General features: G+C 30.0%; 6 protein-coding genes across 6 annotated transcripts in view; 2 read left to right on the plus strand and 4 right to left on the minus strand.

The window, feature by feature from the left end:
- Positions 1-2,187, minus strand: part of garnet (adaptor-related protein complex 3, delta 1 subunit-like garnet) — an 8,571-nt gene extending 6,384 nt beyond the window's left edge. The window contains exons 1-4 of the mRNA XM_018550568.1: positions 1,898-2,187; positions 1,645-1,740; positions 1,376-1,504; positions 67-477 (exon numbers count right to left, since the gene is read on the minus strand). Of these exons, the coding sequence (XP_018406070.1) occupies positions 67-477; positions 1,376-1,504; positions 1,645-1,740; positions 1,898-1,993 (732 nt within the window). The 5' untranslated portion in view covers positions 1,994-2,187. The remainder of the gene's footprint in view (positions 1-66; positions 478-1,375; positions 1,505-1,644; positions 1,741-1,897) is intronic.
- A 2,807-nt stretch (positions 2,188-4,994) lies between these two features.
- LOC108780821 (zinc finger protein 271) lies at positions 4,995-7,426 on the plus strand. The gene is made up of 2 exons (XM_018548640.1): positions 4,995-5,300; positions 5,373-7,426. Exons 1-2 carry the CDS (start codon positions 4,995-4,997, stop codon positions 7,341-7,343), a joined length of 2,277 nt encoding a protein of 758 aa, XP_018404142.1. The 3' UTR covers positions 7,344-7,426.
- Positions 7,427-10,175: 2,749 nt separating this feature from the next.
- On the minus strand, positions 10,176-14,160 carry LOC108781431 (protein starmaker). Its single transcript, XM_018549391.1, has 5 exons — positions 12,931-14,160; positions 11,839-12,027; positions 11,560-11,751; positions 11,242-11,429; positions 10,176-10,350 (listed from the first exon to the last, which is right to left on the minus strand). Exons 1-5 carry the CDS (start codon positions 14,065-14,067, stop codon positions 10,179-10,181), a joined length of 1,878 nt encoding a protein of 625 aa, XP_018404893.1. The 5' UTR covers positions 14,068-14,160; the 3' UTR covers positions 10,176-10,178.
- Positions 14,121-14,848, minus strand: LOC108780831 (protein FAM133-like). Its single transcript, XM_018548651.1, has 2 exons — positions 14,188-14,848; positions 14,121-14,132 (listed from the first exon to the last, which is right to left on the minus strand). The coding sequence occupies exons 1-2, from the start codon at positions 14,830-14,832 to the stop codon at positions 14,121-14,123; spliced, it is 657 nt and encodes a 218-aa protein (XP_018404153.1). The 5' UTR covers positions 14,833-14,848.
- A 1,770-nt stretch (positions 14,849-16,618) lies between these two features.
- BORCS7 (BLOC-1 related complex subunit 7) lies at positions 16,619-17,456 on the plus strand. Its single transcript, XM_018550494.1, has 3 exons — positions 16,619-16,720; positions 16,871-17,118; positions 17,212-17,456. Exons 2-3 carry the CDS (start codon positions 16,981-16,983, stop codon positions 17,389-17,391), a joined length of 318 nt encoding a protein of 105 aa, XP_018405996.1. The 5' UTR covers positions 16,619-16,720; positions 16,871-16,980; the 3' UTR covers positions 17,392-17,456.
- Positions 17,457-18,103: 647 nt separating this feature from the next.
- Positions 18,104-19,758, minus strand: LOC108782090 (ubiquitin thioesterase otubain-like). Its single transcript, XM_018550257.1, has 5 exons — positions 19,656-19,758; positions 19,533-19,585; positions 18,884-19,183; positions 18,447-18,647; positions 18,104-18,351 (listed from the first exon to the last, which is right to left on the minus strand). The coding sequence occupies exons 1-5, from the start codon at positions 19,693-19,695 to the stop codon at positions 18,154-18,156; spliced, it is 792 nt and encodes a 263-aa protein (XP_018405759.1). The 5' UTR covers positions 19,696-19,758; the 3' UTR covers positions 18,104-18,153.
- Between the last annotated feature and the right edge of the window lie 2,014 nt (positions 19,759-21,772).

Consider the following 21,772-nt stretch of genomic DNA (forward strand, 5'->3'; position numbering starts at 1 on the left):
TCTCTCTCTCTCTCTCTCTCTCTCTCTCTCTCTCTTCTCAAAATCTAATACAATGACAACTCTTACCAATTTGATAATCTTGATGAGCATCCAATTGTTCGTGGAAGTTGTCATTAGTTTAAAGAAAACAGGCGCTAAACTCAGATAATTCTTTGGATTCTTTCTGGCCAATTCGCAAACTACATTTACTGCTGCACTTTGAACACCACTGTCTGGATCTTCAAGTTTTTCCTTCAATCTAGGAAAAGCAGGCCTCAGGGCCTCGGGGAATCGCAGAAATACTTTATACATCATCAAAACTGCCTTCTTACGCAAGTATGGCTTTGTAGAAGTCAATAATGTCATTATGTCATGAACCAAGTCTCGTGCTAAATCTGGACTTATAAAGCAAGACAAACCGCTCAGTGCTAAACCAGCGTCATACTGATTTTGGCTATTTAAATCTTTACGAATCATATTTGTCGTTAACATCAGTAGCTATAACAAAAAAGTGTTAATAAATTATGAGATGATCATTTTCCTATAAACTTAATAATTTGCTAAGTTAGATTTTAAATATTGTGTACTATAAGTATACATAAATAAATACATATACAGTTTTTCTTAATAATCACATCATTTATTTGATGTATTAAATTTCATACTTAATTTATAATAAAAACATAAATATATGTAATTAAAATTAAAATGTATACAGGATAATTCTTAAGTATACTAAAAGATATGATTCTTTACATTAATTCAAGATAAAAACTTCATATTAATTTTATGTCGGAAACTTAGTTCCAAAGATACAGAATAACAAAGTTTTTTATTTTTAAAGAAAAAATTCATTTTTTCTAAAATTTCAAAAACTATCTAAATTATTTTGGTAAAATTGTCGTATCTTTAAAACATATAAATTGCGATTTTCATTAAAATAAGCCAAATAGTTTTCAAAATTTTTGAAAAACAAATTTTTTTTAATATTTATGATTTATTCTGGATATATTCTATATGTAACACATGTTGTATATGTTACAGAAAAAGTCCATATAGTGGGCAATGTTGATATTGTCAAATTGTCTGCTATATAATATCAGTATTATCTGGACTGTGTTCAATCCAATTATATTAGACAATGTTGACACAGTCTAGGCAATAACAATACTGTCCACTTATAGATTTTTCCTGTAACACATATGTTTTTATATATAGAGAAAGAGAAAGTGCAATCATCATCAAGTATACACATATATCTAAAAAATTTATATAAGTATCCATGCAAGTGGTCTTTAAATAAAAAAAAATATATATAGGATATATACAGGATGATCATCAGTACATTTGATAAATAGTTTGATAAGTATATTTATTATGCGACAATAGGTTTTACCTCTGTTTCTGCATGAAAACTTTGACTGGCAGCAAGATAACCAATTCGCTTATGAGTAAACTTTGTCGATGACATTACTTCTATTATGTTAAAGCCAGCCCAACTGATGTCATAGCCCAACATCTGGAGCTGAAGATAATAAGAAAAAATTGAAACCGTTAATACTTGGATTAAATTGAACTGAATTAAATTAACTTATAAATCTATTATACAAACTACATAAAGTTGATCCTGATATCTGTCAAAATTTACATTTGCTAGAAACTTACATATGTCAACTTGGCTACAGCATTGGCTTTGACTGCCACATTATCTTGCCGCAACTCCTGCTTGATCTCCTCGATACATTGCGCAATGTACTTCGCCTGGTACAGAAAAGAGGAGAATAAAGTGTCTTCGAAAATATTACAAAAACAGATAAAGCGAGCAAAAGAGGGAAACTAGGTTAGGTTTCGACCAAAGGATAAGGCAGCAAGGAAATCGTGAAACACACACACACACACACACATATATGAGAATCACCTCGTTTTCTTTATTGTTCCTGATCCCGCGCACCAGATCCGTCAAATTCTTATCAAACATCCGCTCGAAGTTCCCCTTTACCTTGCGGAGTGCCATGGTCGCATTAAAAAAAAAAATATTAAATGCCGTATGCGCTCGCACTATACCGCTCAGGGAACTTCCTCGCGCATCGGCTGTACGTCTCGACTCGACCAGATGACACGTGGCCCTGATACCATTCCAGTTAACCGTAAATCTGTATAAATTCCAATCCTATATTCACATTTTTTGACAGACAAACCTGAGCCAGGTGGACGAGCAAAAGGGGGAGAGAGAGCGAAATACTAGGGAATCATACCTAAATAAGAAATGTCAAGAGGGCAGACTGAGCTGAGGGACAGACAAACATGAGAATATGGTTATCTGTATCTCCATTCAATGGCTGCGTTTAGCAGAGGAAGCAGCTTTGCAACTGTGTAAAATTCTTTAATATGATTGGTCTTGCTCTTAATTCCTCACTGGATCTAAATGCATAAACCAATCATATTAAAGAATTTTACAATAGTTGTGTGAAACTGTTTTCTCTGCTAAATACAACCATTGGGTATGCAACTCCTAAACGTGTTCGGCTATTGCAATTATCAGTTGCAATATTTGCAATGCAACTTTTGGGAATATAAATTGTCATACTACTTATGCTACATTGATGCAAGATAAACTTATTAATATAAATTACCTGATTTACCAATTCCTCTATTATAAAATAAAAACAAATAAAAATACGTTATTTGGAAGAGGTAAAATATTTGTAATAATAGGGTTCACACATTTATAGTAGGGGTGGAAAAGAATGCAGAAGAAAAAATTATTAGAGATTGTGAACAATGGAAGAAATATTATAAACAAAAATAAATGTTAAGATTTCAACCTATTAGAAACCGGTTACACCAAAATGTACGCGTTTCTGATAAATTAAAATGTTAATTATTTATTTCTATTCCTTTTATAATATTTCGGGATTACATTTTCTAAAATAAAAAGCCATTATTGATAAAATAATTCCAATGTATTGTAATTGAAATATATGTGCGTGAATATAAATAAATATATTACGTAATGATATTTAAAAAAGCTTTATCAAAGAACTTTATTATATTCTAGAGACGTTTTTAAAACGTTTCTCGCAGATAAGTATATATACTCTCTATGGCTGGTATTCATAGTTGGTTCTTATTTTCTTAAATAATGTGTCTTAAGATGCGGCCCTCTATAATTAGTTCGTAACACCTCAAGATTGTATTTAATATATATTAAAACGGTTGAATTATATAAGAATTGACTATGAATATCGCCCGTACATATTGTGTTTTTACGGGACACATATATAGGACATTTTCTTAAATAATATATGATCGATATTTCGAGAATATTTTGAAAATATTTTGATTATTGCTCTCAGAAGCAAGAAATAAGTGAAAGAAGGAACATCTGAGTACATATATATCTTATAATATTTTCAGAATTAATATCCTCAAAATATCCTCAGAACACCGTATGCTATTTGGGTTCTGAATGCTTAGGACATCCTCCCTCCTTTCCTCTCTCTTCTCTTTCTCTAGAAGCTATATATATATATAATATTATATAGGATATAGATAATTTACAAACATAAATTACATTTAATATCGATTATCTAATAACTCAGTTTTTAAAATTATGTGGACAAAATGGACAATTTTTTATAAGATATATATATATATAAATTCAACCAATCAAATATGACTGTCGTGCCCCTCATATGACGCATGCGCACGAATTCTATGTTCCTTTCGGAGCTATTTATTTCAAGACTGCCTTTAAGTTGTCTTAAGATACTAATGCGGCCCTTTGATTGGTTCGTAACACCTCAAGACTGAACTTAAGACGGTCTTGAATATAAGAACTGACTACGAATATAGAAAAGCTCTGTCTTATCAGTTCTTATATAGATATAGGCACGTATTACATGTCAATTACATGTTATTTCATAGCGGCAGACGTATGTATGTGTACCGTTTTCTCTCCGCTATATTACAGAAATGGTTTAGAAAGAGACGGCGAGCCGCTAACGAATTAATCGAAGTCTCCGAAGTTACCGATCTTTGCACTCACACATACGTGCGCTTTTACGATCTCTGCTCTTTGTATTGACCCACCCACACTCGGGGGACCTTTGGGTGTTCATTTCAGATTGCTCTCAACTTTCGCGACTCCGATCGCCGATCGGAGCGAGCTGAGACAAAGGCTGAGCAGAGTCGAGGACTAGGGCAGAATTCGGAGTGTCTGTAGTCTTCACAAATCGAGGAATCGATTATGAAGCGACGCGCATCGCACCTCCATTCTATGCGAGGTCGTCGTGAACGCACAGCACCCTGAACGGCTCCGAAAAGAAAAGTCAAAAACGCCGTTCAGCATCAAGAGACTCGAAGAGATTGAGAGCAGTGCACCGCGTCCACTGTCATAATAGCGGCATCGGGGGTGGCACGACGCATGAACGCGCCCCGCATCAAGAAGTTGAGAACCGCTCCGGTATTTGTATATTTAATTCCTTATCTCTCTCCCGGTACGCGCACGGAATTTGCGCGACATAGAGAATGGAATGTCTCTCGCGGCATCACACGTCGGTATCTTGTTTCGCATGGCTGCGCCCGGCTACGAGATCCGATCCCGCGGGGGACTCTTGTCATGAGATATATTAAATAGCCTCATCTCTCGATTGCTCACGATGCCATGCGAAAGCGCTCACCGATGTACTACGCGATGTTAATGCAACATATTGCAACGATACCATCTGCATTTTATTTGCGTTATTCTTACTAGACGACGAAACTTCTGTTTTATCTTTTATACATGTACGGGATCATCAGAATTTAATATTTATAATTATGTTCGTAAAGATGAAAAGTGAATAAAATTCTGTTCTAATATTTATAATTATGATTATATCTGATAATCATATGTTTGATTATAATTTATACCTTGCAAGGAAGAACGCCTTATTAATTTTTTATCACTTTTTTTTTATCTTACAGATAACAGGTGTTTGGTCACAGGTGAACATTTCATCTTCAACGGAACAATGACTTCGGATTTCTTTACTTTACCAGTTAATATGGATAGAGTATGCAGGATCTGTCTTCAAGAGGGTACCAATTTGTCATCAATTTTCTCTCGAGAAGAAAACCATCTCACGGATCTTTCTCAAAATATACAAGTCTGTGGCTCTATTGAGATAGACGAGCAGGATGGATTACCTTCCATGATATGTAACGACTGCATTTACAAAGCCAGCATAGCTCATGAATTCAGGCAACAGTGCCAGTACTCTGATGCAAGATTACGCATGTACTACAATAAGCCTGTCAAATCTATTAAGCCTGCCATGGTAAAAATATCAAGTCTTATGAAATTATATCTGCCTATGTATGAAAATACATGATAGTTTGTGATTTTTCAGGATTTACAGGATTCTTATACACAGACAGATCTACAAATGAAACTTATACAGTCAAAAAAGTCAGACCATTTTCAAGAGGATTATTTTAAGGAAGACGTGGAAGTAGTTACGAATGCACAAGAGTATGTTCAAACCACCGATTCATTTCCTAGAGTCAATCTGAATACCAATCAAATTCAACTACCAGATGAAAAGCTATTCATCTGTTCTATCGGATTTGAAGGAAGTAAAGAAGAAGGGAAGGATTCTTGCATATCAACAAGTGAGGTTCATCAAATGACAATTGTACAGGAAGATATACAAGATACTAACATTATTAATTTACAAAACAAGGATGACGAAATTAAGGAAACTGATCAGTATGTAGAAAAGAATAATATAGTCCAGGAAGAGCAATTCGTGAATGAAACTTTATCCAATGATAATATAGAAGAGGAAAGCGTCCCACAAAAACGTACATCTGCGAGAAAAGCAAAATCTGCTAAAACATATAGTGACGATGAAATCGTTGATAATTATTATGAGCCAAGTAGTGACAGCCAAGATTCAGTGGAGTCAAAGTTTAAGTGTAAAGTCTGTCCAAAACAATATGCAACACAGAAGGGTCTAAAGAAACACTCGCTAATTCACGATAAGAAGTATAAGTGTGATGTCTGTTTAAAAATGTTTTATAAGCAGGATAACATGGAAAAGCATCAAAAGGTTCATGCATCAAAACCGCATGCGTGTCAGCTTTGTCATGCGTCCTTCTCGAAGTCTCAGAGTCTCGTGAGGCACTTGAAGTCACATACAGAAAAAGTAAACGATATGATTAAGCAGATCAACACAAGCGAGCGAAAAGATAAGGAACCGAAGAAAGAATTCAAGAGCGAAGATGATACCGATGACGAGACTGGGCCTACAAATGAAGCAGACGAATTCGAGAACGCGCCAGAGTTGTACAAATGTGAGATTTGCAATCAGTATTGCTCATCCTTGAAGAATCTAAGAAGACATGCCCTCGTGCATGGCGACAAGAAGTATTCTTGTACCGTGTGTAAGAAATGGTTCTTCAGGCCGGACACGTTAAAGAAACACGCGGAGAAACACGGGCATGGGCTGTTGGATAATTTGATGGACGATAATAAGCTGTACGATTCGGATGACGACGATATGCCAAGCAACAACACAATAGATCCTCCGCCCGAGAGCGAAAACGTCAAGAAAGAAGAGAGCGACGAGGAAGGAACCGGAGAATACAAATGCCAGCACTGCGACAAGGTCATGGCCACTAAAAAAGGTTTGCGACGGCATGTATCGATGCACAAGCCTAAGGCCGAACCTGTTACTTGCGAGATTTGTAGGAAAGTCTGCGCTAGTCAGGCTCGTCTCGTTCTCCATCAGAGAACGCACAAACCAAAGGAGAAAGTACCACGCGAATACCTATGTCATATCTGCAGTAAGGTATACCCGAGCAACTCGTCTCTCACCTATCACATGCGAACTCACACCGGCATTAAGCCGCATGTGTGCAAGACATGTAACAGCGGCTTCACGACCACGACGAGTCTAGCGAATCATATTCGTATTCACACAGGTGACAAGCCGTTTGTTTGTCACGTATGTAGCGCCGCATTCGCCGTGAGTTCGGCTTTTCGCAGACATTTGACCCGACATACTGGTGAGGCAAATTATCTATGTAAAACCTGCGGTAAGGCTTTCAAGAGGCTTAGCACGTTAAAGGAGCACACATACACTCATTCTGGTGAGAAACCGTACGTATGCAAGACATGCGGCGCAGCATATAGCCATAGTGGCAGCCTCTTTGCACATCAGAAACGTTGTCGTGCCCAATACGGCGAGATGATTGTTGATGATCACAATCATCATCACATACCACACACAATCACTCATATTCACGTAAATATGAATAACCACGTGAATAACGGGCAAGCAGTGCGACCAGTTGCTATGATAGGTCAAATGTTCTAAGAACAAAGTGGTATCATAGATTACAAGCGTTATCTGCGATGAATGTTGTGTATACAACTGTAAATCCTATATACGAAATGCGTGTAACATAAGCTGCACGTTGTCTGTGTAAATGTATATACAACTCATTTTTCACAATGAAAAATGTTCCTTGAATATACTCGGCGCTCGAAGACTCTAATTCTTTACTTTTAAAAAACACGTAAATAAGTATCTATGATATAATAAAATAAATCATACTCGTGTTTATACAAGGTAAAAGAATTTTCAAAATGGAATAATTATTATTATTAAAATTTTGAACTATTTTTTTATTATTTGATGTCATAGATATGAATATTTGTAGACTTTACATATTTTCAACATTGTGTGTATATATATGCACACACACATATATAATATATACATATTTTTTTGTATATATAATATATGTTTTGTATAATCCAGATCTTGTTATACCACATATTACATGATAATTGTTTACATTGTTGTGTTATTTTTTAAGAGAATGATTTTTTTTATCAGTAAATTTATCCAATTATTTATCAACGTCAATTGAAGAATTAAATCAATAAATGAATGAAAATAAGAAAGTATTCAAAGACGATTCATTCGCAATGTTAATAAAAAAAAATATAGGAGCGCAATATATAATATCCGTAGATACTCGTAAACGCGAATCATTCTTTGTTTTTAGACATCTTAAAGATTTTGGTAATTTATGTGCAGAAATATATAATAGCGCCGAGGGGCATGTCACTCTTGAATCAAAGCAAGTCATATAAACTAATGTTTAGCAAATGATTGCAATCGACTTTAAGCGATTTCCTACGATTTCAAACGTTATAAGCGCTAGACTATGACTCTCATCGACTCGCGTTAACTCCCATTCTTTATTTCTACTGATACGTCATTTATACGATTTCATGTATGTCATTATAATTTTCATTTGATTCTATTTTGATTTCTAACATTATTAACGTTAAAAACTGTTGACTCATGAGTCAACATGCTCCTTGAATAGCGTTAGAGATGTAATATCAGGTATACAATTTCTGGGCTGTGATTATCATATAAATGGTAACAGAAAAAAGACGTTAATACAATTTATTCATTTAATGAACTTAATTGGCATATATTCCATCATCAAAATAAGTCAGAATTAAATGAATGATAATCATATTCATGCTATATACAATTTACAAAAATTACCTAGACTATAATATGAAATTATTATACTGTAATGCGTACAAACATCATTATTTAAATTCAATTTTTTTAAATTTCATTAAAAATGAAAATGTTATATATGTTAGATAGATAAATATATATATATATATATACTGAAATATATAATCCTTTAACTGAAAATATTGTACTTGAAAGTAATAATCAGAATATACATTGTATAATTCATTTAATCGTTGAATATAGTTAAAAAAAAATTTTTTAAGCTTGGTGTCCACGATGCTAAAAATCAACCTGAAATCTCGGACAGAGAAAGAATTAACAAATCACATTTAAACAATTTATTTGCATAACCAACGCGGTTGGTCAATTCTTTTTTCATTCGAGATCTCCGACTAATTTCTAGCATCGTGGACGTAGAGCTTTTGATCGTATTTAAAGCATTAGGATTCAGATTTATTTAAATTTTTAATTAAACAGAACGATCATGAATACAATGATAATTAATAATGGTTATTTTAAAAACGAAGCAAAAATAAGTAAGGAATGTACAAATATACATACACATAATTAAAAAATTATATTATACATACATATAATAACAAGTTATAAGCGAGACTGATCATCATTCATTTAAATATTTAATATAGTTTGTAAATCTTATTCTTCTAAATGTTAAATGAAGATAAAGTTTATTATTTTAAAATCTTAGCTACTATCATTATTTTATTATATTTTTTGTATTATTAATAGAAGTATTAGCTCTTCAGTCCTACAAATTTTGTTGCGACATAGATCTCTCCACCAATATATGATTATCAACATATATAATTAAATAAGTTTTTTATCAATCAAAATATACGTATATTTACAGAGTCCTTTTATTTCCCACAGCGCCTGCATAATTTAGCATGTCAGTTATTTATTTGTTATAAAAAGATATATTAATAAAAATTCTATACGATTCTAAATTTTTTTCATTATAACATAGTAACATCAAAGAAGCTAAAAATTAATAATAACGTTTAATAGACGACAGGTATTTCATACTTGATTTAGTACAAAATTAGAATCGAGCAATGTATGTACACCCTATATAATAAAAAAATAGAATTCTATTTCTACTATATTTTATACATAATGTGTGAGATAATTTTTAGTACAATTTGTATAATACAACTGATATTAAAAATTTAGTGAACATTATTTCTTTTTACATTTTCTAGTTCATAGAATATTTACTATTTTATGTAAAGCATTATATGCAGAAAATGTTTATTCATAAGTTATATAAATTTTTTACAAATATGAAATAAGATGTTATGATAATGAAAGAGCGAATTAAAAAAATTCTAATATCTTATTATACTTATATATTTCTAATATTTTATCATACATAATTATAATATCTTATATATATTTATATAAAAATACACATTTTTTTAATTTCAAACTAGTATATTTACAATTTTATTCTATATGCTATTATATACATTATAAATATACTAATGAAAAACCATAGATATATAAATGGATGGAATCTCCTAGTTTATTATATCTTTACAGTTTACTTCAAGTTTTCAAAATTAATTACAGTTATAATAATGTGTTATTAAAATAATGTTTTTATTAAAAATAAATACTACATCAATTATTTTCATTTTTACGTTTTCTCTTTTTTAATATTCGATAACGTCGCCAAATGGAGTGTCTTGTTCTCCGAAGAACTTTGGCCAGGTCAACATATTTACGTTTTTCTTCAAGAGATGGATTATTTTCTAAATGATTTATTATCATTTCATCTTCTGTAGTTTTAAACCTAGCCATTTTAATTTAATATTTTGTTACTATATATTGTTATTAATTATATTATATACTTAACACTAAAGTGTTATATTTCACAATTATGTAACAACATATAAGATCAAATATCATTTACATACAATGTACCATGCATTAATAACATCCTTTTTGAATGTGGACTAGTGTAAAAATCCAGTAGATCAAGATTCTAGATTATTTGGCATTGCAATTAGCCTAGTGAGTTTGTTTGATTATCTGAGATTACTGTGATTCTTACACTGACCTACATTCAAAAAAGATACTATTTATGTATATATATATATAGACGGCACTAGGGTCTTATAGCGAATTCGATTAAATGCACTTCGTGCGAATTGGTGCACATTAAAACCATTGTACATACTTCACGTAAAAATGTGTTTAATATAAAAATGGATTGAAGTATGAAATCCTTAATACATTTTATTATATTGTTAAGTAAAATCTGTATTTTATAATTTGGAATACTTATACATTTCACTTTTATAAATTAAAAATTAGTGTTCACTACATTTTTATACACCGCAGCTTTAATATGCACTAGTGTGTCCAACCGAATTGGCTATTATTCTTAAAAAATATCGCATACTAAGTAAGAAAAAAATACGGAAGAACAAATATATTCGTTAGATGGAAGATAAAGAAGAAAATGTAGAAAGAAAATATTGCGATAAAGGAACATATCGCGGCAAATGGCATCGACAAAGAGACTTCAACAAGCAAAAACTTTGATAATAAAGTATTTAAAAATCAATAAATATACAGAATAAGTTATATATTATATATTTTCGTATGTGATATAGATTCAAGAATATAGATAAATATTTATGTAAATATATATATATATACACATTTTATTATATATTACCTTCGTTGCAGAGTATTTCCATATAAATTTTTAAATCTATGGTAGACACTATATAAAGTTCTGTCTAGTAAACCATTGGCTAAAAATTGTACAAATTTCCGTCTTTCCAGAGTATTACGCATGTATGTCGAATTGCCAATTCTTAATTGTAAAAATGGTTGAACTTTTTTTATATCCCAGTTATGTATCTGTTTCAAAATCAACATTGTAAAAGCTTCTGCATTAGATATATATATTTTTTATGGAAAATATTTAAATTTTATTTTAAAAACATTTCTAAGAATTAGATAAGCAGATATATACATCTTGCATACAAACCTTACAAAATGTTTTCCAATTACTAGCAATAAGTTTGTCCTCTTCAAAAGAATATACGCCTTTCCTGATTGGTGTTATTTTTTCAAACTCTTCCATTTCCCTTCGTGGTGGCGCATGAGATCCAGCGCGTGTTTCAATTTTATGCTGTGGTGGTACTGCATGTTTCAGTTGCACACGTAAATTGTATAATTTCTGCAATAAAAAAAGTAGTTATATAAATATATATATTTTTTATTTAAAAAACATTTGTCAAATTGAAATCTTCCAGAATTGTTTTACTTGTATTTCTGCTTGGTCAAGTTTCTCTGTTGATGCTATTTGCCGCGCTAGATATGTTGCTTCACTGCAATATTCTTCTTCTACACCTTCATCAGAAGATTCATTCTTTACTTTACGAATGTATTTGGGCTCCCAAAATTTCTTCGAATCACAATTTTTTTCCTGTGACGTCTTCATCCCATTTTCACTCTTAAATTTGGTAAAGGTATATATAGAATACCCCACTCAGTTCAAATTTTGATAAAAATACACTCATTCGATGCGTTTTTGCACGAAACGAACAAACCTGGCAATAAAAAGTGTCGCTCTGCCTCGCGAACACATTAAGTGTTAAAGTTGACGACTATTCAGATTAGGAAAACTGTCAGTCGTGAAATACCTTTCATGCTGTATGGTCGAGTTCTGAAGAACCACCGTAACGGACGCGTTTTGGATCGGGTGCTCGTATTGTATATTTTTGAAAGTGTTGCCGACTTTAACTGTGCATTTCTTCTTCTGGATGCGATTTCGCGGACTGGCGCTACTCGTACTCGTTCGTTCGTCCTGACGCGCATTATTGCGGCGTGACGACGTCGTAGCAGTGATACCAGAGAAAAAAAAGATGCTGTATGGTCATGTGCACATGCGTTTTAGGTACACAAAAAATCAGTGCTTTAAAAATACAAAAGTACTGTTTCAAAAACACAAATTCTTTACATTAGCAGTGAATTTGTATATTTAAAGCAGTAAATTTGTATTCTTGGTTCGCGAAGCAGTGAGATACTTTTTTCTGCCAGATTCATTCATTTCGTATAAAAACGCGTCGAATGAGTGTATTTTTATAGGTCCATCTTTATACAATAAATAAGTATTGTGTATATATTACTTTTATCATAATGAAATTTGAAATTTGAAAATAATAAGAAATGTTTACTAATTACACAACTATTGAAACAGTGTACTTTATGTCACTTATTATGATATATAGTAGGAGATTTTATATAATTTAATTTATTGAAAATGGCAAAATCTCAGGTTCTCTCTAGTTTAACTTTATAAGCATTTTTATTCTTGGATTTTTCTGTTGAATTATTATCTTCTAACATTTTTTACCTTATTTTTAACACCTTTATCTTCCCACTTAATTTGAGCATTTTCATTCTCCAAAATGTCCATTGAAGAACTATTGTCATCCTGTAGTATTACTTTACATATATCTTTATTTTCATTTTTAACTTCACAGGTATCTTCATTTTCTGATTTTTCTGTTGAATCGCTATCTTCATCTTGCGACATTCTCTTCTCAATCTTTTTAACTCTACATTCAACTTTATAAGTATCTTCATTCTCTGATCTTTCTATTGAATCACTATCATTTTGTGACATTTTTATCTTACTCAGCGTATCTTTGCATTTAACTTGATGGGTATTCTCGTTATCCCATTCTTTCATTGAATCGCTATCCGAATTTTGCGGTATTCTTATCTTCTTTTTAACATGTTTATTTCTATATTTAACTTCATAAGCATCTTCATTTTCTGATTTTTCTGTTGAATCGCTATCTTCATCTTTCGACATTCTCTTCTCAATCTTTTTATCTTTACATTCAACTTTATAAGTATCTTCATTCTCTGATTTTTCTATTGAATCACTATCATTTTGTGACATTTTTATCTTACTCAGCGTATCTTTGCATTTAACTTGATAGGTATTCTCATTGTCCAATTCTTTCATTGAATCGCTATCCGAATTTTGCGGTATTCTTATCTTCTTCCTAACATGTTTATTTCTGTATTTAACTTCATAAGCATCTTCATTTTCTGATTTTTCTGTTGAATCGCTATCTTCATCTTTCGACATTCTCTTCTTAATATTTTTATCTCTACATTCAACTTTATAAGTATCTTCATTCTCTGATTTTTCTATTGAATCACTATCATTTTGTGACATTTTTATCTTACTCAGCGTATCTTTGCATTTAACTTGATAGGTATTCTCATTGTCCAATTCTTTCATTGAATCGCTATCCGAATTTTGCGGTATTCTTATCTTCTTCCTAACATGTTTATTTCTGTATTTAACTTCATAAGCATCTTCATTTTCTGATTTTTCTGTTGAATCGCTATCTTCATCTTTCGACATTCTCTTCTCAATCTGTTCATCTTTATATTCAACTTTATAAGTATCCTCATTCTCTGTTTTTGCTATTGAATCGCTATCAATTTGTGACATTTTTATTCTACCCCGCATATCTTTATATTTGCATTTAATATGATGGGCATTCTTATTATACAATTCTTTAATTAAATCGCTATCTGAATTTTGCGGTATTTTTATCTTTTTCCTAACATGTTTATTTCTGTATTTAACTTTATGGGTATTTTCATTTTCTGATTCTTTCGTTAAATCAAGATTTTCATCTTCCGACATTTTCTTTCTCTTCTGAGTATCTTTATCTCTATGTTTAACTTTATAGACATCTTCATTCTCTAATCTTTCTATTACATCGCTGTCTACATCTTGAGATACTTTTTTCTTACTTCGAATATTTTTATCTTTACGTTTAACTCGAAGGACATCTGTAGTCTCTGATTCTTTCATTAAATTGTTATCTCCATTTTGTAATATCCTTATTCCACTGCATATATCTTTATTTTTGCATTTAATTTGATAGGCATCTTTATTATCCAATTCTTTCATTGAATCGCTATCCGAATTTTGCGGTATTTTTATCTTCTTCCTAACATGTTTATATTTAACTTTATGGGTATTTTCATTTTCTGATTCTTCCATTAAATCAAGATTTTCATCTTCCGACATTTCCTTTCTCTTCTGAGTATCTTTATCTCTATGCTTAACTTTATAGACATCTTCATTCTCTGATCTTTCTATTACATCGCTGTCTACATCTTGAGATATTTTTTTCTTACTTCGAATTTTATCTTTACATTTAACTCGATGGACATCTGTAGTCTCTGATTCTTTTATTAAATCGTTATCTTTATTTTGTAACATTTTTCTTTTCCTAATATCTATATCTCTATATTTAATTTTATGGGTATCTTCTTTTTCCAATTTTATTTTTAAATCATTATTTTTATATAGTGGTATCTCTATTTTATTTTTGATATTTTTGTCAGGAGATTCTTTTTGATTGTAGACATCATTATCTTCATTTTTCATCCTGATTACAAATAATGCTGTCAATAAAAATATAATCCAGTATTATTAATAATTATAAAGTTTAAATCATTATTATAGATATAAATAAATATCAACTTTGTATAACTATATAAGGTATAATACACTTAACAAACATTTTGTAAACCAACCAATTGTGTACATATAATATATAAAGTTTTGTATTATTCAATAAGAGATTAAAAAAAAATTATAAAAATTGTCTAAACATTTAAACCTAAAAGGTTTTAAACATAAAACCCCATTTGAATCTATAAAACTGTTTTATATCAGTGGCGTTTTTTCGTTATCCAACCAGAAGCAACTACGATTAAAGCTATTTTCGTCATCTGATCTCTGAAAACGACGATAATCTTAAGGCCTTTGCACATAAAAAAGCGTTAACGTAACCGTAATTTTAGTAGTTTTCAACACGTACAATTAGATCATCAGATGGAACAATGCAAGTGAAATTCCGTAACCGTAATTTTAAAGTTAGTCGTAAAAATTTTATCATGTTGGAATTTTACATTTAATGCCAACCAAAAGGAAATTAGGTTATTTATACACTATTTTGATGGTCGCAGTTTTCGTTTCTGATGTTTGGAAAAGAGATAATTCGGATCAAACAACAAAAGAATCGAAGATTAAAGTTACGTTTAACGCTTTTTTACGTGCGAAGGCCTAGATAGAGATCCGTGATTGCTTCTGATGGTTGCAGAAAGAAAAAACGTCCCAGATCATAACATTAAGAATAAAGTAACTCAGTTCTTAAGCAATTAGAGATACACTCACTTCTACATATATCTATATATACAGAATAATCAGATCATTTCATAAATGTTCATAAATATAATAGAATATTCATTAATAAATAGTGTTTATATAGATTTATTTCAATATTAGATAAGTACGAAGCTTTTAAAAATTAGATATCCTCCTTCGTTCGTAATTGTTTGTTAAATAATAGACACTTTTGATATTACCTCATATATACTTCGTAGATAATAAAATATATTTTGTAATCTTCGAAAAAATATGCAATAAACAGCTTTTAAAATTACTTTTCTTGTGTGACGAACTCTAGGTTAAAACACGTCAAAACTGTGTGACGAATACCAATTCCATTTGCACCATTTGCGCTATGCTACACTTGTTAGTGCTTGTTAGTACATACATAAAGTCTATTCTACAACACATGATTTCTGATAGGTTGAAATTCTTATTCTCTGTTTCTTTTATTCTGCTTCTAAATTCTTACTATTCCAAGAAGCGCATTGGAGTAAGTAAAAACTATGTGAACTAGGGGTATATTGAAATATATTAGAATATGCGACGTAGGATTTCACACAAACGGAGTGTACTTGTAAATAAACTTAAAGTTTTTCTTTAGGTCCATTTTTTATTTCTGTACTCTCTGTTCCTCTCTCTCTCTACACGGTGCAATAAGTTGAAATGAAATAACCGTATATTTATTTAATTTCAATTTATTGCATCATGTGCTCCAGTTCAGAGAGTTCAAGAATAAAAAATAGGTTTTCCTTTCTTCTTTCAATGTCTAATTAGCATGCCTTTTATTTCATTTTAAGTACAAAACGTAGTGCAAAGTGCAATTGCAGAAAATAGTCAGCTATAGTTAGTGGAGTGTAGATATTCTGTGCAATCAGTTGCGTGTCAAATTCATTGTAAGATATTTGTTATCATTTGTAACGCTGTGTGTGTGGTATGTAAAAAACTCGATCCATTTTTTTAAATGCAACGTAACAAAATGTTATATGCGTAAAAGCGTACATATATAATAGATATCTTTAAGGTAATATTAGATAAGATGCAAGGAACATCACCTTCATTTGTAATGTAATAATGTTTTCAGACAATGAAATAGTCTCTCTCATTAAAATACGAATCAACAACACTTCACGATCTATCCTGGATAATATTAAGAGCAAAGTTTATCCAACAATTAATGAAAAACAATACAACATGGCTTCAGCATCCAGTACAAGCGCACGTAGCTTGTTCATTGAGTCAAAGATGAGATTGGCAGATAGAGTGCAAGTTAATGTCAACAACATTGCTTCGCTTGCTAGGCAGATACAACGAGGTTCCAGAAGCAGCGAAGTAATATCTTATTTTTTTAATTGGCTTCTCTCTGGGAAAATAGACTGATATTGTAATAATTCTGTCACTAAATATATTCTGTTATCCTTACAGATTTTAACGCATGCAGCAAGGAATTTTGCTCAGCAGGAGCATGGATTGGAAATGTTAGAATCTAGTTTGAAGAAGCTTGCACTCATTGCTACTCATTTGGAATATCAAATGGATGTAATTGATAAAAATTCGGTAATGTTAGAAGAAGTCACTGAACAAGTACGATCTATGCAAAGATAATATAGAATTGAGATATACATATATATATTTTATGTTGTACATAAGAACTTTACGCAATGAATATCTGCAGGATATATGTATTTATATGAATAATACTTGTGCAATATTATTTTGCAGAATTATTAATTTTAAGAACATGTCTTTCTAAATTTGTGATATATTGTAATTTAAAAATTATTTATGTATCATTGTCTTTCTTTTTTTTTTTGTTATAAATTGTTTACTATCAAGTATATCAAGACTTGAAAATGTTTAATTTTGTGATTTGTAAGTTGAGAAAGAATGTGTTGTATATATTATTCAAAATATTAATTTATATGTATAAATAAAAGTATAATTTATTTTGTTAATAGAAGAAATATAGAGAAAGTAATATTTTCTTTAAAATTACCTCAATGTTTTATTGTTTTAAATGCTTTAACATTATTTATGTAAACACTTAAATAAGGAAACAAGAAATGGAAGGAAATATGTAATAGTAAAGAACTATATAACAATATATCAATATTCTTTGATATTTATTCCAGACAATTAGCCTTAAAATTAAAAATAATTCTTATAAACAATATGATATATCGACAAACTCATACATAAATTCACTTAAGGGTTTCTGAAAAATGTACACAAAATTGATTTGTTTTTTAAATTAAAGATATTGTATTATAATTAAAACATTTTTGAAAATAGAGTTTAAAGTTTAGATCTAGTCGTTTTAGAAATCATTTTTATACCATATTAAAAAAATCTGTAACGTCAAATTCATCAAGGATAAAGAATATCATAATGACCAGGACGATATAATAAGTGCACAGCTGGTATAGCACCTTCAGGGAAGTCATGGGCAGTTACTTCAGTTCCTGCACCTCTGTCCATGTAACGAACTCTAACACCAGTTCCTAGGGCACTACTCATTGCTATAATGTGAATATGGTCAGATTCCTTATACATTGGTTCGACTTCCTAACAAAAAAGTATAATAAATATAAAATAGGTATACAAGAAAAAACATCCAATATAAAAAGTATGACGAAAGATTAATATCATCAGATACAAACCTGATGGCAGAATTCTGAAATAGTACGTTCACCTTCAATAAAATGTTGATAAAAATCAGCGTCACGCTGCAACTGACCAGATGTAATTAATCTAAGATATACAACAACATAATCGGAATAACCTTGTTCATTGAACAATTTATGTAATTCCATATGACTGGATTCTGTGTCACCACCTACTTTGTCAATGACTTCCATAAACTGCAATAAAAATTCAAAAAAATCACTCATGTTCTTCACAATAAATTCTATGTTGTTGATATCATACTAGCTAATACAAATGTTGTATACACATATACATAAATTTATATATACTGTGCATGCTTTATGAAATCTTTTATAAGATATATTTTTTTTTAATATAACATTTCTATAATTTGTGTCTTTATGAGCTAATGTAAATAAAATTAATTTAAAATTGAAAAAGTAGCTCTTACCGTATCATGAAAATCTTCAACTGTAAATTGAGGAAAACCTAGAGCTACAAGGTTATCTTTGCTTTTTAAAGCTAGATCACGAAATTTGTCATACTCGTCTTTGTTCCCAATTAATTTCTCCAAATAAGCATAACTAAATGCTCTAAAGAAACAATTGCCATCTGGTCTAGTTCTCCTAATGTAAGAATATTTTTGAGCCAAGGCTTTTGCCTTCGAAAGATATACTTCGTCTTCCGCATATTCTTGTTCTAAGCTTTTCAGTGGTTCCTTTTCACCAACTAATGCTATAGATTCCGAAATCTGAAATACAGAACACAAATATTAAAAGATTGAAATCTTGTGGAAGTTTTGCTACTCATTCAAAAGGAAATTCTATAATTTGAGAAGCTAAATATTTATGGAACGATACTATTAAAAACAATAAAACATTGCTTGGATATAGTTATGTTTTTCGAGTAATAAATTTAAACTAATAAAATAAATAATACTTATTTCACATTGACTCTCTCAGAAATAAAAAAAACTTCTATGAGGCCAATTTGTGAATGTACAATAAATTACAATTCCAATCAAATAAATTAAATAAAACTAAAAAAAAAAATACATCTTTAAAGATACATTTTAAACATAATACAAAGGGTATATTAACCTCCTTCTCGATACGTCTCTGTTGTTGAAGTATCAACTCGTCCTGATTGACATCTGTAATAAAGATTAGGATAATAAATTACCCGATTTGATTTTTTTCAATAATAAATTACGTTAGGAAAACCTGTGTTTTCTACGGGTTGCTTAAGCGAGTTATTTTCCATATCTCAGAAGACTGCTAAACTCCACAACGACTGTCAAATTATCAATCGTAAACAAAAGCTCGATGTTTCCATGTGAAGTTGAAAAGGTGTTTGTCAGCGGTTGCCGCTATGCTTCATGCTCTTGTGTTGGCAGCATTATCGAACAGATTCAATCTAGGTAGTTTACGCGATGAGTTAATACAGATGGTAATGGCACAATCGACTGGCTGCACAATCGACTCGCCGCGGTATTCTTTGAATTCATTTCAAATTCGTTTATGTATATACAATTTAATTATGCCAATTAACTGTCGATGAAGTGATATTAAAAAAATGGTAATTTGATAAAATAAAATAAGTTACTTTTTTTTGTGCCTTAATTAAAATGAAATTTTTATTACAATGCTGCTTAAAAATATTTAGAATTTTATTGATTAACTCTCTCTTGAATTTTTTATAGTATAAAAACATCTTTTACATAAGATAACATCTTTATAAAATATTACTTGATTTTTATATACATACTAAAAATAATATTCACTAAAGTTATCGTTAACAATAATTTTAATTAAGCGAGCAGTAAATAAATTTTATTTAAAAAAATGATATTTCTAAATATTTTATTATCTCTACGAAATAATATTTTGTTATATTATTCTAATTTACCAAACATATTAGAATTATATTTTGTATTCCAAAATAATTGATTTAAGCATATATATTATAGCCGCAGAATTATATATAACTTACAATTAGTTATCAACAATCGGTTACGTTTTGCATTACCATTTGATTCAGAAGAAATTTAATTATTAATTATATTTATTAGCATTCGTAAATCTTGATTTCTTTAATATTAATCATAAAATAACATGTAATATTAACAAATATTTTTTAGTGTATAAAAATCTAACGTTTCATTTGTAGATACAAATTCGCATATGTACATTATCCATAGATTGTACTTTGTAACCTTGTCTTTACTGACCTCTACTGTAGAAAACTATAGTTATATTTTAAACAATGATATAAAAGCAATAGCGATTTATTCAAAAGTTCGATTTATTAATTTATTATTAAATAATCAAGAAACTTATATTGTCTCTTCTGTTAAAGAGTGTATTTAAGAAATAATTTATCTAAACAAACTATATAATTTTAATTACGAATTTAAATTTTATTTGTTTAAATATAAGCAGATAATTTGATAATTATTTTATTTAAAATATATATTTTGATATAATGCATTAACATAACTTAATTTTTTAATAGCATTAATATAATTTAATTTTTAATAGAGACTTGGCAGATAAAAATAAATATTTATTTGTATATTTTTCTAAATTTTATTAATATTTTAATATTTTATAAATTGTGTGTCTTATTTTTCTAAAGTTAAGATTTAAAAAAAATTTTATTATTACTTAAAAAATGAATAATAATAGTATTTAATAATAAATACATCGTTGATATATTAAACATATACTTGCGTAAATGGCAGCGCACATACAATGAATTTACACACATACGTTCCCAATTAATAGTTCCATTTATTTTAGCTTAGACAAGGTTGCATTCTGTGTCTATATGATCACGCGTGTTATGTATGTATGTACATACACGTGAGTGTACATGTGCATATGTATTAACGTACGCAGCATGTGTATCCAACTGGACAAATTGTTAAAGAAAAGACATAAATTTTTCTTAAAAATTATTGTTAATTACTATTTGATATTACACTTAAAAATATGTTTCGTAAATACAATAAAAATAAAAATTAACTGATATAATAGTAATAACAGTGATAGTGATATAAAGTATTAAGCTTCAAAACTTATTAAACAATATTATCAATTTTTAACGATCATTAATCGTATTTCTGTTAAGCATCTATTTTTTATTATAATTTCATACAACTTTATTGTATTTTATTGTTGATATTTTATGTTATGATTTATTTCATTTTTTAGATTACATTTTTTTCTATCTTATTTTACATGCAATATTTTTGTATATGTACAATATTTGTGCCGGTACAAAATAATTTCATTGCGTTCCGATCTTCTATGTTTTGAATTATTAATTTAAATGATTT

This window comes from Cyphomyrmex costatus, unplaced genomic scaffold, assembly GCF_001594065.2.
Source record: "Cyphomyrmex costatus isolate MS0001 unplaced genomic scaffold, Ccosl1.0 scaffold123, whole genome shotgun sequence".
NCBI classification, from domain to species: Eukaryota; Metazoa; Arthropoda; class Insecta; order Hymenoptera; family Formicidae; genus Cyphomyrmex; species Cyphomyrmex costatus.